The sequence below is a fragment of the Myxine glutinosa genome, chromosome 3, assembly GCF_964187855.1.
Source record: "Myxine glutinosa chromosome 3, kmMyxGlut1.1, whole genome shotgun sequence".
Lineage (NCBI taxonomy): Eukaryota > Metazoa > Chordata > Myxini > Myxiniformes > Myxinidae > Myxine > Myxine glutinosa.
This window is the reverse complement of record NC_136263.1, coordinates 154,846,453-154,869,193: the sequence shown is the minus strand read 5'-3', so window position 1 is coordinate 154,869,193 and position 22,741 is coordinate 154,846,453. Positions and strand designations below refer to the sequence as shown.

General features: G+C 33.7%; 1 protein-coding gene across 2 annotated transcripts in view; it reads left to right on the top strand.

Annotated features, from left to right (window-relative positions):
• Positions 1 to 20,772, top strand: part of C2CD5 (C2 calcium dependent domain containing 5) — a 232,229-nt gene extending 211,457 nt beyond the window's left edge. For both annotated transcript variants that reach the window (XM_078774687.1, XM_078774686.1), the window contains one exon: positions 20,190 to 20,772. In XM_078774687.1, coding sequence (XP_078630813.1) covers positions 20,190 to 20,300 — 111 coding nt within the window. In that variant the 3' untranslated portion in view covers positions 20,301 to 20,772. The remainder of the gene's footprint in view (positions 1 to 20,189) is intronic.
• The last annotated feature ends 1,969 nt before the right edge of the window (positions 20,773 to 22,741 follow it).

Below are 22,741 nucleotides of genomic sequence, written 5' to 3'. Positions count from 1 at the left end.
CGCCGGAGGCGCCCCGGCAATGCCGCGCTGCAGCATATTTAATTATTTGGCATGGGGCGGTGTACTTTGAATGTATGTGTACTTGTTTTCTTTCTCATTTGGCCAATATCTCAGGCACCTTTTGAGCTGGGAAGCTAATATTTGGACATGAGTGACCAAGTGATGTGGCTATCAAGGATATTTTTGATTTATTGATTAATCATTTCATCTATTAATTATTTATTGATTAATCGATTAATTCTTTCTTGAGTAATCAATTAATTATTTGATTTTTTATAAATGACTTATTTAATTAAATTTCTAAAAGATACATCTTCGGATGAAGCACTAGTGGTTTAGTTATGCGATTAGCCAATTGATTATGAAAATATTTTGTGATAATCTTTTATTGATTTTAATTATACAATTAATCAATCAATGAGTGTACACCTCTCCCTCCCAATGCAGCCTAAATGAGCTGCACTGCAGTATTGCCGGGCGCCGGAGGCGCCCCGGCAATGCCGCGCTGTAGGATATTTAATTATTTGGCATGGGGGCGGTGTACTTTGAATGTATGTGTACTTGTTGTACACCGCTCCTTTCCTATGCCATCTCCAGGCATTGCAAATCGTCATTGCCGGGCACCAAAGGGGGCTCGGCAGTGACGCACGCTGAAAGAGAGTACTCAGTTTTCACTCTGGTTTCTTGTTTGTTTGTTTGTTTTCTTGCTTTCTTGTTTGTTTGTCCGGACGATATCTCAGCCATCCTTTGAGCTAGGAAGCTGAAATTTCGGCACAATAGTGAGCAAGTCCTTTGTCAAAAACGGTATTTTTTGTTTTTTGATTAATCAATTAATTGAGGAGTTATTTAATTATTAGCGATTAATTAAGTACTTATTTAATTAATTAAATTTCCTTTCTCTTCTGACCATCAACTCAGGCACCTTTTGAGTTAGGAAGCTGATATTTGGACATGCCAATGACCAGGTGATTTGGCTGCAAAGGCTATATTTGATTTATTAATTAATCAATCAATTAATCGATTAATTATTTAATTATTTGATTAATGACTAAAAATTTTTTTTTTAAAGTTACAGATTCTGATGAAATGGTGGTGGTTTATGCATTCTATGACCGAATTGATTAATAATTTAATTTTTTAATGATTATTATTTATTTATTTATTTATTACTTATTTAATTATTTGATTAATGAGAAAAAAAATTTTTTTTTAAGTTACAGATTCTGATGAAATGGTGGTGGTTTATTTGTTCTCTGACCGAATTGATTAATAATTTAATTTTTTTATGATTATTATTTATTTATTTTCATTATTAATCATTTATTTATCTTCTTTCTCATTTGGCCAATATCTCAGGCACCTTTTGAGCTGGGAAGCTAATATTTGGACATGAGTGACCAAGTGATGTGGCTATCAAGGATATTTTTGATTTATTGATTAATCAATTATTAATTAATCAATTAATCGATTAATTATTTAATTACTTGATTTATGACCAAAAAATTTTTTTCCCCTCAGTTACAGATTCTGATGAAATGGTGGTGGTTTATGTGTTCTGTGACCGAATTTATTGATAATGCAATTTTTTAATGATTATTATTTATTTATTTTCATTATTAATCATTTATTTATTTTCTTTCTCATTTGGCCAATATCTCAGGCACCTTTTGAGCTGGGAAGCTAATATTTGGACATGACAGTGACCAAGTGATGTGGCTATCAAGGATATTTTTGATTTATTGATTAATCATTTAATCGATTAATTATTTATTGGTGAATCAATTAATTATTTAATTTTTTATTAATGACTTATTTAATTAAATTTCTAAAAGATACATCTTCGGATGAAGCAGGAGTGGTTTAGTTATGCTATTAGCCAATTGATTAAGAAAATAATTTGTGATAATCTTTTATTGATTTTAATTCTACAATTAATCAATCAATTAGCGTACACCTCTCCCTCCCAATGGAGCCTCTATGAGGTGCACTGCGGTATTGCCGGGCGCCATAGGCGCCCCGGCAATGCCGCGCTGCAGGATATTTAATTATTTGGCATGGGGGCGGTGTACTTTGAATGTATGTGTACTTGTCAAGGATATTTTTGATTTGATTAATCATTTCATCTATTAATTATTTATTGATTAATCGATTAATTATTTATTGAGTAATCAATTAATTATTTAATTTTTTATAAATGAATTATTTAATTAAATTTCTAAAAGATACATCTTCGGATGAAGCACTAGTGATTTAGTTATGCGATTATCCAATTGATTATGAAAATATTTTGTGATAATCTTTTATTGATTTTAATTATACAATTAATCAATCAATTAGTGTACACCTCTCCCTCCCAATGCAGCCTCAATGAGCTGCACTGCGGTATTGCCGGGCGCCGGAGGCGCCCGGGCAATGCCGCGCTGCCACATATTTAATTATTTGGCATGGGGCGGTGTACTTTGAATGTATGTGTACTTGTTGTACACCGCTCCTTTCCTATGCCATCTCCAGGCATTGCAAATCGTCATTGCCGGGCACCAAAGGGGGCTCGGCAGTGACGCACGCTGAAAGAGAGTACTCAGTTTTCACTCTGGTTTCTTTCTTTCTTGTTTGTTTTCTTTCTTGTTGTACACCGCTCCTTTCCTATGCCATCTCCAGGCATTGCAAATCGTCATTGCCGGGCACCAAAGGGGGCTCGGCAGTGACGCACGCTGAAAGAGAGTACTCAGTTTTCACTCTGGTTTCTTGTTTGTTTGTTTTCTTGGTTGTTGTACACCGCTCCTTTCCTATGCCATCTCCAGGCATTGCAAATCGTCATTGCCGGGCACCAAAGGGGGCTCGGCAGTGACGCACGCTGAAAGAGAGTACTCAGTTTTCACTCTGGTTGTTTGTTGTACACCGCTCCTTTCCTATGCCATCTCCAGGCATTGCAAATCGTCATTGCCGGGCACCAAAGGGGGCTCGGCAGTGACGCACGCTGAAAGAGAGTACTCAGTTTTCACTCTGGTTTCTTGTTTGTTTGTTTTCTTTCTTGGTTGTCCGGACGATATCTCAGCCATCCTTTGAGCTAGGAAGCTGAAATTTCGGCACAGTAGTGAGCAAGTCCTTTGTCAAATACGGTATTTTTTGTTTTTTGAATAATCAATTAATTGAGGAGTTATTTAATTATTAGCGTTTAATTAAGTACTTATTTAATTAATTAAATTTCATTTATCTTCTGACCATTATTAACTCAGGCACCTTTTGAGTTAGGAAGCTGATATTTGGACATGCCAATGACCAGGTGATTTGGCTGCAAAGGATATTTTTGATTTATTAATTAATCAATTAATCGATTAATTATTTAATTATTCGATTAATGACAAAAAAATTGTTTTTTTTTAAGTTACAGATTCTGATGAAATAGTGGTAGTTTATGTGTTCTCTGACCAAATTGATTAATAATTTAATTTTTTTATGATTATTATTTATTTATTTTCATTATTAATCATTTATTTATTTTCTTTCTCATTTGGCCAATATCTCAGGCACCTTTTGAGCTGGGAAGCTAATATTTGGACATGAGTGACCAAGTGATGTGGCTATCAAGGATATTTTTGATTTATTGATTAATCATTTCATCTATTAAGTATTTATTGATTAATCGATTAATTATTTATTGAGTAATCAATTAATTATTTAATTTTTTATAAATGACTTATTTAATTAAATTTCTAAAAGATACATCTTCGGATGAAGCACTACTGGTTTAGTTATGCGATTAGCCAATTGATTATGAAAATATTTTGTGACAAGTACACATACATTCAAAGTACACCGCCCCATGCCAAATAATTAAATATGCTGCAGCGCGGCATTGCCGGGGCGCCTCCGGCGCCCGGCAATACCGCAGTGCAGCTCATTGAGGCTGCATTGGGAGGGAGAGGTGTACACTAATTGATTGATTAATTGTATAATTAAAATCAATAAAAGATTATCACAAAATATTTTCATAATCAATTGGCTAATCGCATAACTAAACCAGTAGTGCTTCATCCGAAGATGTATCTTTTAGAAATTTAATTAAATAAGTCATTTATAAAAAATTAAATAATTAATTGATTACTCAATAAATAATTAATCGATTAATCAATAAATACTTAATAGATGAAATGATTAATCAATAAATCAAAAATATCCTTGATAGCCACATCACTTGGTCACTCATGTCCAAATATTAGCTTCCCAGCTCAAAAGGTGCCTGAGATATTGGCCAAATGAGAAAGAAAATAAATAAATGATTAATAATGAAAATAAATAAATAATAATCATAAAAAAATTAAATTATTTGTTTTCTTTCTTGGTTGTCCGGGCGATATCTCAGCCATCCTTTGAGCTAGGAAGCTGAAATTTCGGCACAGTAGTGAGCAAGTCCTTTGTCAAATACGGTATTTTTTGTTTTTTGAATAATCAATTAATTGAGGAGTTATTTAATTATTAGCGTTTAATTAAGTACTTATTTAATTAATTAAATTTCATTTCTCTTCTGACCATTATTAATTAACTCAGGCACCTTTTGAGTTAGGAAGCTGATATTTGGACATGCCAATGACCAGGTGATTTGGCTGCAAAGGATATTTTTGATTTATTAATTAATCAATTAATCGATTAATTATTTAATTATTCGATTAATGACAAAAAAATTTTTTTTTTTAAAGTTACAGATTCTGATGAAATAGTGGTAGTTTATGTGTTCTCTGACCAAATTGATTAATAATTTAATTTTTTTATGATTATTATTTATTTATTTTCATTATTAATCATTTATTTATTTTCTTTCTCATTTGGCCAATATCTCAGGCACCTTTTGAGCTGGGAAGCTAATATTTGGACATGAGTGACCAAGTGATGTGGCTATCAAGGATATTTTTGATTTATTGATTAATCATTTCATCTATTAATTATTTATTGATTAATCGATTAATTATTTATTGAGTAATCAATTAATTATTTAATTTTTTATAAATGACTTATTTAATTAAATTTCTAAAAGATACATCTTCGGATGAAGCACTAGTGGTTTAGTTATGTGATTAGCCAATTGATTATGAAAATATTTTGTGATAATCTTTTATTGATTTTAATTATACAATTAATCAATCAATTAGTGTACACCTCTCCCTCCCAATGCAGCCTTAATGAGCTGCACTGCGGTATTGCCGGGCGCCGGAGGCGCCCCGGCAATGCCGCGCTGCAGCATATTTAATTATTTGGCATGGGGCGGTGTACTTTGAATGTATGTGTACTTGTTGTACACCGCTCCTTTCCTATGCCATCTCCAGACATTGCAAATCGTCATTGCCGGGCACCAAAGGGGGCTCGGCAGTGACGCACGCTGAAAGAGAGTACTCAGTTTTCACTCTGGTTGTTTGTTTGTTTTCTTTCTTGGTTATCCGGGCGATATCTCAGCCATCCTTTGAGCTAGGAAGCTGAAATTTCGGCACAGTAGTGAGCAAGTCCTTTGTCAAATACGGTATTTTTTGTTTTTTGAATAATCAATTAATTGAGGAGTTATTTAATTATTAGCGTTTAATTAAGTACTTATTTAATTAATTAAATTTCATTTCTCTTCTGACCATTATTAACTCAGGCACCTTTTGAGTTAGGAAGCTGATATTTGGACATGCCAATGACCAGGTGATTTGGCTGCAAAGGATATTTTTGATTTATTAATTAATCAATTAATCGATTAATTATTTAATTATTCGATTAATGACAAAAAAATTTTTTTTTTTTAAGTTACAGATTCTGATGAAATAGTGGTAGTTTATGTGTTCTCTGACCAAATTGATTAATAATTTAATTTTTTTATGATTATTATTTATTTATTTTCATTATTAATCATTTATTTATTTTCTTTCTCATTTGGCCAATATCTCAGGCACCTTTTGAGCTGGGAAGCTAATATTTGGACATGAGTGACCAAGTGATGTGGCTATCAAGGATATTTTTGATTTATTGATTAATCATTTCATCTATTAAGTATTTATTGATTAATCGATTAATTATTTATTGAGTAATCAATTAATTATTTAATTTTTTATAAATGACTTATTTAATTAAATTTCTAAAAGATACATCTTCGGATGAAGCACTAGTGGTTTAGTTATGCGATTAGCCAATTGATTATGAAAATATTTTGTGATAATCTTTTATTGATTTTAATTATACAATTAATCAATCAATTAGTGTACACCTCTCCCTCCCAATGCAGCCTTAATGAGCTGCACTGCGGTATTGCCGGGCGCCGGAGGCGCCCCGGCAATGCCGCGCTGCAGCATATTTAATTATTTGGCATGGGGCGGTGTACTTTGAATGTATGTGTACTTGTTTGTTTGTTGTACACCGCTCCTTTCCTATGCCACCTCCAGGCATTGCAAATCGTCATTGCCGGGCACCGAAGGGGGCTCGGCAGTGACGCACGCTGAAAGAGAGTACTCAGTTTTCACTCTGGTTTCTTGTTTGTTTTCTTGGTTGTCCGGACGATATCTCAGCCATCCTTTGAGCTAGGAAGCTGAAATTTCGGCACAGTAGTGAGCAAGTCCTTTGTCAAATACGGTATTTTTTGTTTTTTGAATAATCAATTAATTGAGGAGTTATTTAATTATTAGCGTTTAATTAAGTACTTATTTAATTAATTAAATTTCATTTATCTTCTGACCATTATTAACTCAGGCACCTTTTGAGTTAGGAAGCTGATATTTGGACATGCCAATGACCAGGTGATTTGGCTGCAAAGGATATTTTTGATTTATTAATTAATCAATTAATCGATTAATTATTTAATTATTCGATTAATGACAAAAAAAAAATTTTTTTTTAAGTTACAGATTCTGATGAAATAGTGGTAGTTTATGTGTTCTCTGACCAAATTGATTAATAATTTAATTTTTTTATGATTATTATTTATTTATTTTCATTATTAATCATTTATTTATTTTCTTTCTCATTTGGCCAATATCTCAGGCACCTTTTGAGCTGGGAAGCTAATATTTGGACATGAGTGACCAAGTGATGTGGCTATCAAGGATATTTTTGATTTATTGATTAATCATTTCATCTATTAAGTATTTATTGATTAATCGATTAATTATTTATTGAGTAATCAATTAATTATTTAATTTTTTATAAATGACTTATTTAATTAAATTTCTAAAAGATACATCTTCGGATGAAGCACTACTGGTTTAGTTATGCGATTAGCCAATTGATTATGAAAATATTTTGTGATAATCTTTTATTGATTTTAATTATACAATTAATCAATCAATTAGTGTACACCTCTCCCTCCCAATGCAGCCTCAATGAGCTGCACTGCGGTATTGCCGGGCGCCGGAGGCGCCCCGGCAATGCCGCGCTGCAGCATATTTAATTATTTGGCATGGGGCGGTGTACTTTGAATGTATGTGTACTTGTTGTACACCGCTCCTTTCCTATGCCATCTCCAGGCATTGCAAATCGTCATTGCCGGGCACCAAAGGGGGCTCGGCAGTGACGCACGCTGAAAGAGAGTACTCAGTTTTCACTCTGGTTGTTTGTTTGTTTTCTTTCTTGGTTATCCGGGCGATATCTCAGCCATCCTTTGAGCTAGGAAGCTGAAATTTCGGCACAGTAGTGAGCAAGTCCTTTGTCAAATACGGTATTTTTTGTTTTTTGAATAATCAATTAATTGAGGAGTTATTTAATTATTAGCGTTTAATTAAGTACTTATTTAATTAATTAAATTTCATTTCTCTTCTGACCATTATTAACTCAGGCACCTTTTGAGTTAGGAAGCTGATATTTGGACATGCCAATGACCAGGTGATTTGGCTGCAAAGGATATTTTTGATTTATTAATTAATCAATTAATCGATTAATTATTTAATTATTCGATTAATGACAAAAAAAAATTTTTTTTTTAAGTTACAGATTCTGATGAAATAGTGGTAGTTTATGTGTTCTCTGACCAAATTGATTAATAATTTAATTTTTTTATGATTATTATTTATTTATTTTCATTATTAATCATTTATTTATTTTCTTTCTCATTTGGCCAATATCTCAGGCACCTTTTGAGCTGGGAAGCTAATATTTGGACATGAGTGACCAAGTGATGTGGCTATCAAGGATATTTTTGATTTATTGATTAATCATTTCATCTATTAAGTATTTATTGATTAATCGATTAATTATTTATTGAGTAATCAATTAATTATTTAATTTTTTATAAATGACTTATTTAATTAAATTTCTAAAAGATACATCTTCGGATGAAGCACTAGTGGTTTAGTTATGCGATTAGCCAATTGATTATGAAAATATTTTGTGATAATCTTTTATTGATTTTAATTATACAATTAATCAATCAATTAGTGTACACCTCTCCCTCCCAATGCAGCCTTAATGAGCTGCACTGCGGTATTGCCGGGCGCCGGAGGCGCCCCGGCAATGCCGCGCTGCAGCATATTTAATTATTTGGCATGGGGCGGTGTACTTTGAATGTATGTGTACTTGTTTGTTTGTTGTACACCGCTCCTTTCCTATGCCACCTCCAGGCATTGCAAATCGTCATTGCCGGGCACCGAAGGGGGCTCGGCAGTGACGCACGCTGAAAGAGAGTACTCAGTTTTCACTCTGGTTTCTTGTTTGTTTTCTTGGTTGTCCGGACGATATCTCAGCCATCCTTTGAGCTAGGAAGCTGAAATTTCGGCACAGTAGTGAGCAAGTCCTTTGTCAAATACGGTATTTTTTGTTTTTTGAATAATCAATTAATTGAGGAGTTATTTAATTATTAGCGTTTAATTAAGTACTTATTTAATTAATTAAATTTCATTTATCTTCTGACCATTATTAACTCAGGCACCTTTTGAGTTAGGAAGCTGATATTTGGACATGCCAATGACCAGGTGATTTGGCTGCAAAGGATATTTTTGATTTATTAATTAATCAATTAATCGATTAATTATTTAATTATTCGATTAATGACAAAAAAAAATTTTTTTTTTAAGTTACAGATTCTGATGAAATAGTGGTAGTTTATGTGTTCTCTGACCAAATTGATTAATAATTTAATTTTTTTATGATTATTATTTATTTATTTTCATTATTAATCATTTATTTATTTTCTTTCTCATTTGGCCAATATCTCAGGCACCTTTTGAGCTGGGAAGCTAATATTTGGACATGAGTGACCAAGTGATGTGGCTATCAAGGATATTTTTGATTTATTGATTAATCATTTCATCTATTAAGTATTTATTGATTAATCGATTAATTATTTATTGAGTAATCAATTAATTATTTAATTTTTTATAAATGACTTATTTAATTAAATTTCTAAAAGATACATCTTCGGATGAAGCACTACTGGTTTAGTTATGCGATTAGCCAATTGATTATGAAAATATTTTGTGATAATCTTTTATTGATTTTAATTATACAATTAATCAATCAATTAGTGTACACCTCTCCCTCCCAATGCAGCCTCAATGAGCTGCACTGCGGTATTGCCGGGCGCCGGAGGCGCCCCGGCAATGCCGCGCTGCAGCATATTTAATTATTTGGCATGGGGCGGTGTACTTTGAATGTATGTGTACTTGTTGTACACCGCTCCTTTCCTATGCCATCTCCAGGCATTGCAAATCGTCATTGCCGGGCACCAAAGGGGGCTCGGCAGTGACGCACGCTGAAAGAGAGTACTCAGTTTTCACTCTGGTTGTTTGTTTGTTTTCTTTCTTGGTTATCCGGGCGATATCTCAGCCATCCTTTGAGCTAGGAAGCTGAAATTTCGGCACAGTAGTGAGCAAGTCCTTTGTCAAATACGGTATTTTTTGTTTTTTGAATAATCAATTAATTGAGGAGTTATTTAATTATTAGCGTTTAATTAAGTACTTATTTAATTAATTAAATTTCATTTCTCTTCTGACCATTATTAACTCAGGCACCTTTTGAGTTAGGAAGCTGATATTTGGACATGCCAATGACCAGGTGATTTGGCTGCAAAGGATATTTTTGATTTATTAATTAATCAATTAATCGATTAATTATTTAATTATTCGATTAATGACAAAAAAAATTTTTTTTTTTAAGTTACAGATTCTGATGAAATAGTGGTAGTTTATGTGTTCTCTGACCAAATTGATTAATAATTTAATTTTTTTATGATTATTATTTATTTATTTTCATTATTAATCATTTATTTATTTTCTTTCTCATTTGGCCAATATCTCAGGCACCTTTTGAGCTGGGAAGCTAATATTTGGACATGAGTGACCAAGTGATGTGGCTATCAAGGATATTTTTGATTTATTGATTAATCATTTCATCTATTAAGTATTTATTGATTAATCGATTAATTATTTATTGAGTAATCAATTAATTATTTAATTTTTTATAAATGACTTATTTAATTAAATTTCTAAAAGATACATCTTCGGATGAAGCACTAGTGGTTTAGTTATGCGATTAGCCAATTGATTATGAAAATATTTTGTGATAATCTTTTATTGATTTTAATTATACAATTAATCAATCAATTAGTGTACACCTCTCCCTCCCAATGCAGCCTTAATGAGCTGCACTGCGGTATTGCCGGGCGCCGGAGGCGCCCCGGCAATGCCGCGCTGCAGCATATTTAATTATTTGGCATGGGGCGGTGTACTTTGAATGTATGTGTACTTGTTTGTTTGTTGTACACCGCTCCTTTCCTATGCCACCTCCAGGCATTGCAAATCGTCATTGCCGGGCACCGAAGGGGGCTCGGCAGTGACGCACGCTGAAAGAGAGTACTCAGTTTTCACTCTGGTTTCTTGTTTGTTTTCTTGGTTGTCCGGACGATATCTCAGCCATCCTTTGAGCTAGGAAGCTGAAATTTCGGCACAGTAGTGAGCAAGTCCTTTGTCAAATACGGTATTTTTTGTTTTTTGAATAATCAATTAATTGAGGAGTTATTTAATTATTAGCGTTTAATTAAGTACTTATTTAATTAATTAAATTTCATTTATCTTCTGACCATTATTAACTCAGGCACCTTTTGAGTTAGGAAGCTGATATTTGGACATGCCAATGACCAGGTGATTTGGCTGCAAAGGATATTTTTGATTTATTAATTAATCAATTAATCGATTAATTATTTAATTATTCGATTAATGACAAAAAAAAATTTTTTTTTTAAGTTACAGATTCTGATGAAATAGTGGTAGTTTATGTGTTCTCTGACCAAATTGATTAATAATTTAATTTTTTTATGATTATTATTTATTTATTTTCATTATTAATCATTTATTTATTTTCTTTCTCATTTGGCCAATATCTCAGGCACCTTTTGAGCTGGGAAGCTAATATTTGGACATGAGTGACCAAGTGATGTGGCTATCAAGGATATTTTTGATTTATTGATTAATCATTTCATCTATTAAGTATTTATTGATTAATCGATTAATTATTTATTGAGTAATCAATTAATTATTTAATTTTTTATAAATGACTTATTTAATTAAATTTCTAAAAGATACATCTTCGGATGAAGCACTACTGGTTTAGTTATGCGATTAGCCAATTGATTATGAAAATATTTTGTGATAATCTTTTATTGATTTTAATTATACAATTAATCAATCAATTAGTGTACACCTCTCCCTCCCAATGCAGCCTCAATGAGCTGCACTGCGGTATTGCCGGGCGCCGGAGGCGCCCCGGCAATGCCGCGCTGCAGCATATTTAATTATTTGGCATGGGGCGGTGTACTTTGAATGTATGTGTACTTGTTGTACACCGCTCCTTTCCTATGCCATCTCCAGGCATTGCAAATCGTCATTGCCGGGCACCAAAGGGGGCTCGGCAGTGACGCACGCTGAAAGAGAGTACTCAGTTTTCACTCTGGTTTCTTGTTTTCTTTCTTGGTTGTCCGGACGATATCTCAGCCATCCTTTGAGCTAGGAAGCTGAAATTTCGGCACAGTAGTGAGCAAGTCCTTTGTCAAATACGGTATTTTTTGTTTTTTGAATAATCAATTAATTGAGGAGTTATTTAATTATTAGCGTTTAATTAAGTACTTATTTAATTAATTAAATTTCATTTATCTTCTGACCATTATTAACTCAGGCACCTTTTGAGTTAGGAAGCTGATATTTGGACATGCCAATGACCAGGTGATTTGGCTGCAAAGGATATTTTTGATTTATTAATTAATCAATTAATCGATTAATTATTTAATTATTCGATTAATGACAAAAAAAAATTTTTTTTTTAAGTTACAGATTCTGATGAAATAGTGGTAGTTTATGTGTTCTCTGACCAAATTGATTAATAATTTAATTTTTTTATGATTATTATTTATTTATTTTCATTATTAATCATTTATTTATTTTCTTTCTCATTTGGCCAATATCTCAGGCACCTTTTGAGCTGGGAAGCTAATATTTGGACATGAGTGACCAAGTGATGTGGCTATCAAGGATATTTTTGATTTATTGATTAATCATTTCATCTATTAAGTATTTATTGATTAATCGATTAATTATTTATTGAGTAATCAATTAATTATTTAATTTTTTATAAATGACTTATTTAATTAAATTTCTAAAAGATACATCTTCGGATGAAGCACTACTGGTTTAGTTATGCGATTAGCCAATTGATTATGAAAATATTTTGTGATAATCTTTTATTGATTTTAATTATACAATTAATCAATCAATTAGTGTACACCTCTCCCTCCCAATGCAGCCTCAATGAGCTGCACTGCGGTATTGCCGGGCGCCGGAGGCGCCCCGGCAATGCCGCGCTGCAGCATATTTAATTATTTGGCATGGGGCGGTGTACTTTGAATGTATGTGTACTTGTTGTACACCGCTCCTTTCCTATGCCATCTCCAGGCATTGCAAATCGTCATTGCCGGGCACCAAAGGGGGCTCGGCAGTGACGCACGCTGAAAGAGAGTACTCAGTTTTCACTCTGGTTTCTTTCTTGTTTGTTTGTTTGTTTGTTTGTTTGTTTGTTTGTCCGGGCGATATCTCAGCCATCCTTTGAGCTAGGAAGCTGAAATTTCGGCACAATAGTGAGAAAGTGCTTTGTCAAAAACGGTATTTTTTGTTTTTTGATTAATCAATAAATTGAGGAGTTATTTAATTATTAGCGATTAATTAAGTACTTATTTAATTAATCAAATTTCCTTTCTCTTCTGACCATTAACTCAGGCACCTTTTGAGTTAGGAAGCTGATATTTGGACATGCCAATGACCAGGTGATTTAGCTGCAAAGGATATTTTTGATTTATTAATTAATCAATTAATCGATTAATTATTTAATTATTCGATTAATAACAAAAAAAATATTTTTTAATTTAAAGTTACAGATTCTGATGAAATAGTGGTAGTTTATGTGTTCTCTGACCAAATTGATTAATAATTTAATTTTTTTATGATTATTATTTATTTATTTTCATTATTAATCATTTATTTATTTTCTTTCTCATTTGGCCAATATCTCAGGCACCTTTTGAGCTGGGAAGCTAATATTTGGACATGAGTGACCAAGTGATGTGGCTATCAAGGATATTTTTGATTTATTGATTAATCATTTCATCTATTAATTATTTATTGATTAATCGATTAATTATTTATTGAGTAATCAATTAATTATTAAATTTTTTATAAATGACTTATTTAATTAAATTTCTAAAAGATACATCTTCGGATGAAGCACTAGTGGTTTAGTTATGCGATTAGCCAATTGATTATGAAAATATTTTGTGATAATCTTTTATTGATTTTAATTATACAATTAATCAATCAATTAGTGTACACCTCTCCCTCCCAATGCAGCCTCAATGAGCTGCACTGCGGTATTGCCGGGCGCCGGAGGCGCCCCGGCAATGCTGCGCTGCAGCATATTTAATTATTTGGCATGGGGCGGTGTACTTTGAATGTATTTGTACTTGTTTGTTTTCTTTCTTGGTTGTCCGGACGATATCTCAGCCATCCTTTGAGCTAGGAAGCTGAAATTTCGGCACAGTAGTGAGCAAGTCCTTTGTCAAATACGGTATTTTTTGTTTTTTGAATAATCAATTAATTGAGGAGTTATTTAATTATTAGCGTTTAATTAAGTACTTATTTAATTAATTAAATTTCATTTCTCTTCTGACTATTATTAACTCAGGCACCTTTTGAGTTAGGAAGCTGATATTTGGACATGCCAATGACCAGGTGATTTGGCTGCAAAGGATATTTTTGATTTATTAATTAATCAATTAATCGATTAATTATTTAATTATTCGATTAATGACAAAAAAAAATTTTTTTTTAAAGTTACAGATTCTGATGAAATAGTGGTAGTTTATGTGTTCTCTGACCAAATTGATTAATAATTTAATTTTTTTATGATTATTATTTATTTATTTTCATTATTAATCATTTATTTATTTTCTTTCTCATTTGGCCAATATCTCAGGCACCTTTTGAGCTGGAAAGCTAATATTTGGACATGAGTGACCAAGTGATGTGGCTATCAAGGATATTTTTGATTTATTGATTAATCATTTCATCTATTAATTATTTATTGATTAATCGATTAATTATTTATTGAGTAATCAATTAATTATTTAATTTTTTATAAATGACTTATTTAATTAAATTTCTAAAAGATACATCTTCGGATGAAGCACTAGTGGTTTAGTTATGCGATTAGCCAATTGATTATGAAAATATTTTGTGATAATCTTTTATTGATTTTAATTATACAATTAATCAATCAATTAGTGTACACCCCTCCCTCCCAATGCAGCCTTAATGAGCTGCACTGCGGTATTGCCGGGCGCCAGAGGCGCCCCGGCAATGCCGCGCTGCAGCATATTTAATTATTTGGCATGGGGCGGTGTACTTTGAATGTATGTGTACTTGTTTTCTTTCTTTCTTGGTTGTCCGGGCGATATCTCAGCCAACCTTTGAGCTAGGAAGCTGAAATTTCGGCACAGTAGTGAGCAAGTCCTTTGTCAAAAACGGTTTTTTTTTTTTTGATTAATCAATAAATTGAGGAGTTATTTAATTATTTAGCGATTAATTAAGTACTTATTTAATTAATCAAATTTCCTTTCTCTTCTGACCATTAACTCAGGCACCTTTTGAGTTAGGAAGCTGATATTTGGACATGCCAATGACCAGGTGATTTGGCTGCAAAGGATATTTTTGATTTATTAATTAATCAATTAATCGATTAATTATTTAATTATTTGATTAATGACAAAAAAAAAAATTTTTTTTAAGTTACAGATTCTGATGAAATCGAGGTAGTTTATGTGTTCTCTGACCAAATTGATTAATAATTTAATTTTTTTATGATTATTATTTATTTCTTTTCATTTATTAATCATTTATTTATTTTCTTTCTCATTTGGCCAATATCTCAGGCACCTTTTGAGCTGGGAAGCTAATATTTGGACATGAGTGACCAAGTGATGTGGCTATCAAGGATATTTTTGATTTATTGATTAATCATTTCATCTATTAATTATTTATTGATTCATCGATTAATTATTTATTGAGTAATCAATTAATTATTTAATTTTTTATAAATGACTTATTTAATTAAATTTCTAAAAGATACATCTTCGGATGAAGCACTAGTGGTTTAGTTATGCGATTAGCCAATTGATTATGAAAATATTTTGTGATAATCTTTTATTGATTTTAATTATACAATTAATCAATCAATTAGTGTACACCTCTCCCTCCCAATGCAGCGTCAATGAGCTGCACTGCGGTATTGCCGGGCGCCAGAGGCGCCCCGGCAATGCCGCGCTGCAGCATATTTAATTATTTGGCATGGGGCGGTGTACTTTGAATGTATGTGTACTTGTTTTCTTTCTTGTTTGTTTGTCCGGACGATATCTCAGCCATCCTTTGAGCTAGGAAGCTGAAATATTCGGCACAGTAGTGAGCAAGTCCTTTGTCAAAAACGGTATTTTTTTCTTTTTGAATAATCACTTCATTGAGGAGTTATTTAATTATTAGCGATTAATTTAGTACTTATTTAATTAATCAAATTCCTTTCTCTTCTGACCATTAACTCAGGCACGTTTTGAGTTAGGAAGCTGATATTTGGACAGGCCAATGACGAGGTGATTTGGCTGCAAAGGCTATTTTTGATTTATTAATTAATCAATTAATCAATTAATCGATTAATTATTTAATTATTCAATTAATGACTAAAAAGAAAAGAAAAAAACAGTCACACATTCTGATGAAATGGTGGTGGTTTATGTGTTCTGTGACCGAATTGATTAATAATTTTATTTTTTAATGATTATTGTTTATTTATTTTCATTATTAATCATTTATTTATTTTCTTTCTCATTTGGCCAATATCTCAGGCACCTTTTGAGCTGGGAAGCTAATATTTGGACATGACAGTGACCAAGTGATGTGGCTATCAAGGATATTTTTGATTTATTGATTAATCATTTAATCGATTCATTATTTATTGGTGAATCAATTAATTATTTGATTTTTTATTTATGACTTATTTAATTAAATTTCTAAAAGATGCATCTTCGGATGAAGCACGAGTGGTTTAGTTATGCTATTAGCCAATTGATTAAGAAAATAATTTGTGATAATCTTTTATTGATTTTAATTATGCAATTAATCAATGAATTAGCGAATACCTCTCCCTCCCAAAGCAGCCTCTATGAGCTGTACTGCGGTATTGCCGGGCGCCCGAGGCGCCCCGGCAATGCCGCGCTGTAGGATATTTAATTATTTGGCATGGGGGCGGTGTACTTTGAATGTATCTGTACTTGTTTTCTTGTTTGTTTGTCTGGGGCGATAACTCAGCCATCCTTTGAGCCAGGAAGCTGAAATTTCGGCACAATAGTTAGCAAGTTCTTTGTCAAAAAAGTTATTTTTTGTTTTTTGATTAATCAATTAATTGAGGAGTTATTTAATTATTAGCGATTAATTAAGTACTTATTTAATTAATCAAATTTCCTTTCTCTTCTGACCATTAACTCAGGCACCTTTTGAGTTAGGAAGCTGATATTTGGACATGCCAATGACCAGGTAATTTGGCTGCAAAGGCTATTTTTGATTTATTAATTAATCAATTAATCAATTAATCGATTAATTATTTAATTATTCAATTAATGACTAAAAAATGTTTTTTTAAAGTTACAGATTCTGATGAAATGGTGGTGGTTTATGTGTTCTCTGACCGAATTGATTAATAATTTAAGTTTTTATGATTATTATTTATTTATTTTCATTATTAATCATTTATTTATTTTCTTTCTCATTTGGCCAATATCTCAGGCACCTTTTGAGCTCGGAAGCTAATATTTGGACATGAGTGACCAAGTGATGTGGCTATCAAGGATATTTTTTATTTATTGATTAATCAATTAATCGATTAATTACTTAATTATTCGATTAATTACTAAAAAAAAAAAAAAAAAAATTCAGTTACAGATTCTGATGAAATGGTGGTGGTTTATGTGTTCTGTGACCGAATTGAGGTCAGAGTAATTTAATTTTTTAATGATTTATTATTTATTTATTTCCATTATTAATCATTTAGTTATTTTCTTTCTCATTTGGCCAATATCTCAGGCACCTTTTGAGCTGGGAAGCTAATATTTGGACATGACAGTGACCACGTCATGTGGCTATCAAGGATATTTTTGATTTATTGATTAATCATTTAATCGATTAATTATTTATTGATTAATTATTTATTGATTAATCAATTAATTAATTATTTTTTATTAATGACTTATTTAATTAAATTTCTAAAAGATACATCTTCGGATGAAGCACTTGTGGTTTAGTTATGCTCTTAACAAATTGATTAAGAAAATATTTTGTGATGATCTTTTATTGATTTTAATTAAACAATTAATCAATCAATTCGTGTACACCTCTCCCTCCCAATGCAGCCTCTTTGAGCTGCAGCGGTATTGCCGGGTGCCCAAGGCGCCCCGGCAATGCCGCGCTGTCGGATATTTAATTATTTGGCATGGGGGCGGTGTACTTTGAATGTATCTGTACTTGTTTGTTGTACACCGCACCTTTCCTATGCCATCTCCAGGCATTGCAAATCGTCACTGCTGGGCACCGAAGGGGGCTCGGCAGTGACGCACGCTGAAAGGGAGTACTCAGTTTTCACTCTGGTTGGTTGTTTGTTTGCTTGTCCGGGCGATATCTCAGCCACCCTTTGAGCTAGGAAGCTGAAATTTTGGCACAATACTGAGCAAGTCCTTTTTCAAAAAGCTATTTTTTGTTTTTTGATTCATCAATTAATTGAGGAGTTATTTAATTATTAGCGATTAATTAAGTACTTATTTAATTAATTCAATTTCCTTTCTCTTCTGACTATTAACTCAGGCACCTTTTGAGTTAGGAAGCTGATATTTGGACATGCCAATGAAAGGGGGATTTGGCTGCAAAGGCTGTTTTTGATTTATTAATTAATCAATTAATCGATTAATTTTTTAATTATTCGATTAATGACGAAAAAAAAAAATTTTTTTTTAAGTTACAGATTCTGATGAAATGGTGGTGGTTTATGTGTTCTCTGACCGAATTGATTAATAATTTAATTTTTTAATGATTATTATTATTTATTTATTTTCATTATTAATCATCTATTTAATTTCTTTCTCATTTGGCCAATAGCTCAGGCATCTTTTGAGCTTGGAAGCTAATATTTGGACATGAGTGACCAAGTGATGTGACTATCAAGGATATTTTTGATTTATTGATTAATCAAGTAATCAATTAATCGATTGATTATTTAATTATTCGATTAATTACTAAAAAAAAAAAAAATCATCAGTTGCAGATTCTGATGAAATGGTGGTGGTTTACGTGTTCTGTGACCGAATTGATTAATAATTTAATTTTTTCATGATTATTATTTATTTATTTTCATTATTAATCATTTAGTTATTTTCTTTCTCATTTGGCCAATATCTCAGGAACCTTTTGAGCTGGGAAGCTAATATTTGGACATGACAGTGACCAAGTGATGTGCTATCAAGGATATTTTTGATCTATTGATTAATCATTTAATTGATTAATTATTTATTGATTAATCATTTAATTATTTAATTTTTTTAATGACTTATTTAATTTAATTTCTAAAAGATACGTCTTCGGATGAAGCACTAGTGGTTTAGTTATACTTTTAGCCAATTGATTAAGAAAATATTTTGTGATAATCTTTTATTGATTTTAATTATACAATTAATCAATCAATTAGTGTACACCTCTCCCTCCCAATGCAGCCTCTGTTAGCTGCACTGCGGTAGTGCCGGGCACCGGAGGCGCCCCGGCAATGCCGCGCTGTATGATATTTAATTATTTGGCAAGGGGGCGGTGAACTTTGAATGTATCTGTACTTGTTGATTTATTAATTAACCGATTAATTATTTAATTATTCCATTATTGACTAAAAAATTTTTTTTTGCATTTACAGATTCTGATGAAATGGTGGTGGTTTATGTGTTCTGTGACCGAATTGATTAATAATTTTTAATGATTATTGTTATTATTTTTTTCATTATTAATCATTTATTTATTTTCTTTCTCATTTCGCCAATATCTCAGGCACCCTTTGTTTGGAAGCTAATATTTGGACATGACTGTGACCAAGTGATGTGGCTATCAAGGATATTTTTGATTTATTGATTAATCATTTAATCGATTAATTATTTATTGATTAATCAATTCGTTTTTTAATTTTTTATTAATGACATTTAATTACATTTCTAAAAGATACATCTTCAGATGGAGCACTAGTGGTTTATTTATGCTATTAGCCAATTGATTAAGAAAACATTTTATGAAAATCTTTTATTGATTTTAATTATGCAATTAATCAATCAATTATTGCGCACCTCTCCCTCCAAATACAGTCTCTGAGCTGCACGGCGGTATTGCTGGGTGCCACAGGCGCCCCGGCAATGCCGCGCTGTATGATATTTAATTATTTGGCATGGGGGCGGTGTACTTTGAATGTATCTGTACTTGGTCAACCTTGTTTTGTTAAAACTAGTTCCACTTCATTTAACTGGATCTCTGCTTAGAGCAGGTTACATGCCCAGTTAATGTCCGGATTGGTGAGTCTCTTAGCATTCTCCTGCTTGTCTGACGATGAGCTATGCTGTGGTTTCACAGGCGCAGTGCCTCGTGAACGTGTCCGGGGATGCGGTCCATGTGGTTTGCGAGTCGGACAGCGAGGTGGACCTCCAGGGTGCATCCTCTGATCTTCAGGCATGCCCCATGTGAGCGCCGAAGCACTTGTTCACTGTTATGGGGTTCCACCGAGATGTTTGCCCCAAGATTTTCTGGACCTTTCACAGAACTCTCCATCCACATGTACCATTCCTGCCATTTTCTCTCCAACAACGGCATGCTGCTGTGGAAGGATTCTCCTCGTGTACTGCTGTCACTTTGTCATCACCAACATCCAACAGATCGCAAACATTTGTAGTGTGCAAGAGGATGTGCTTAGATTTGCCAAGAATGAGGCTTTGACTCCAATGTGTCTCCAACAATGTGTGTGTCTCCACAATCTCCACAATGTGTCTCCACAATGTGTCAAACAATGTGTCTCCAATGCTTTGACTCCAACCCTTGCCCCAAACTCCTTCCCCTTCCCCAGAAAACAAAGTATTTGTTCATGGGCCAAATCTGCAAGAGGTTTTAAATCTTGTTTGAACTGCATGTAGTATCATATTAAAAGATATTTGTGATGGGTTTCCTGTGTTTTTTGGGGGGGGTTTTTGGTCCTATACTTGCCATACTTATTTATACCTGCTCTTTGAATGTCAAAACTGCTTTATCCCCCTAACCCCACCACACTACCACAGTGTCAACGTACAAGGATGAGCTTGCACATCCAATACTTGCTTCCAAGGACATCAGGTGACGTTTTTTTTTTTACATTAAATATATTATCCTATTTACTAAAAGGGAGATGTGTGTGTGTGTGTGTGTGTATGTATGTGTGTAGTGTGCGCATGTGCGTTGTTTTACCTACTATCTACATGTGGGTGGGCCTCAGGAGGAGATGGAACAGAGATGTACCAGGTCTTGAAAGTATCCACCTGTGTGTGTGTGTTGCAATTTTTCTCAGATGTATTGGAAACTATCTGAGAAACATGTATGACAAACAGATTCAGAAACTTTCAGAGGGTCATCAGTGAGTGCCGGGGAGTTTTACACCAAAACTTTATTGAAAAAGAAAGTTTGATGTTTTTTAAAATCGGTCTATAGTGCCAAAGCCTTTGTGGCTATGTGAAAGGTAATATTAAATGGTCTTCAACCCCATTCCTTAATGGGTGTAGGGAAGTGTTTTAGGCCCCCCACACATTTTTTTGATCGACTCGATACCAACAGGATTTGAACAGCATCAAGCAAAGCTGGGTACCCCTAACTACTTATTCGGACATGCGGCCTGGCCAGCCGATTCGTGAAAGACTTGGGCCAAATACTTTCCCTGGCCAACCCTGCAAGAACGTGGGAATAAATAATTGTGGCCGTTAAAGAAGAAGTACCAGCATAGGTCTGCAAACAGAGCCAAGAGTATGTGAGGAAACCCTCTTACCATTATATAAATACTAGCAAGGCATACACACTACAGGAAGATGTGCCACTTGACATAGGTCGGAAACCACTACTGCTCGAAGAGATGTGGTGGGCTTTGGATTTTTCTTCCCTCTATGCCACCGAGTCCGAACATGACTGCAGACCTTCTTCACAGTCACGCCATTCAGCACGTGAGGGTACATGGATTGGGTACTGCGGAAAAGCCGATCCCTGCCAAGTAATACACAAGAGCTCAGAGTGAGAATGTGTTACATGCTTACCCTTAGTGCATGTGGGTTAAATGCTTACCCATAGAGCATGTGGGTTACATGCTTACCCATAGTGCATGTGGGTTACATGCTTACCCATAGCACATGTGGGTTACATGCTTACCCATAGCGCATGTGGGTTACATGCTTACCCATAGCGCATGTGGGTTACATGCTCACCCTTAGCGTATGTGGGTTACATGCTTACCCATAGCGCATGTATGTTACCTGCTTACCCATAGCACATGTGTGTTACATGCTCACCCTTAGCACATGTGCATTACATGCTCACCCTTAGCGCATGTGGGTTACCTGCTCACCCATAGCGCATGTGGGTTACATGCTTACCCATAGCACATTTGGGTTACATGCTTACCCATAGCACATGTGGGTTACATGCTTACCCATAGCACATGTGTGTTACATGCTCAGCCTTAGCACATGTGCATTACATGCTTACCCATAACGCATGTGGGTTACATGCTTACCCATAGCGCATGTGGATTACATGCTTACCCATAGCGCATGTGGGTTACATGCTTACCCATAGCGCATGTGGGTTACATGGTTACCCATAGCGCATGTGGGTTACATGCTTACCCATAGCGCATATGGGTTACATGCTTACCCATAGCGCATGTGGGTTACATGCTTACCCATAGCGCATGTGGGTTACATGCTCACCCTTGGCGCATGTGGGGTGGGTTACATGCTCACCCTTGACGCATTTGGGTGACATGCTTACCCATAGTGCATGTGGGTTACATGCTTACCCTTAGCGCAAGTGGCACATGCTCACCCTTGGTGCATGTGGGTTACATGCTTACCAATAGCACATGTGTGTTACATGCTCACCCTTAGCGCATGTGC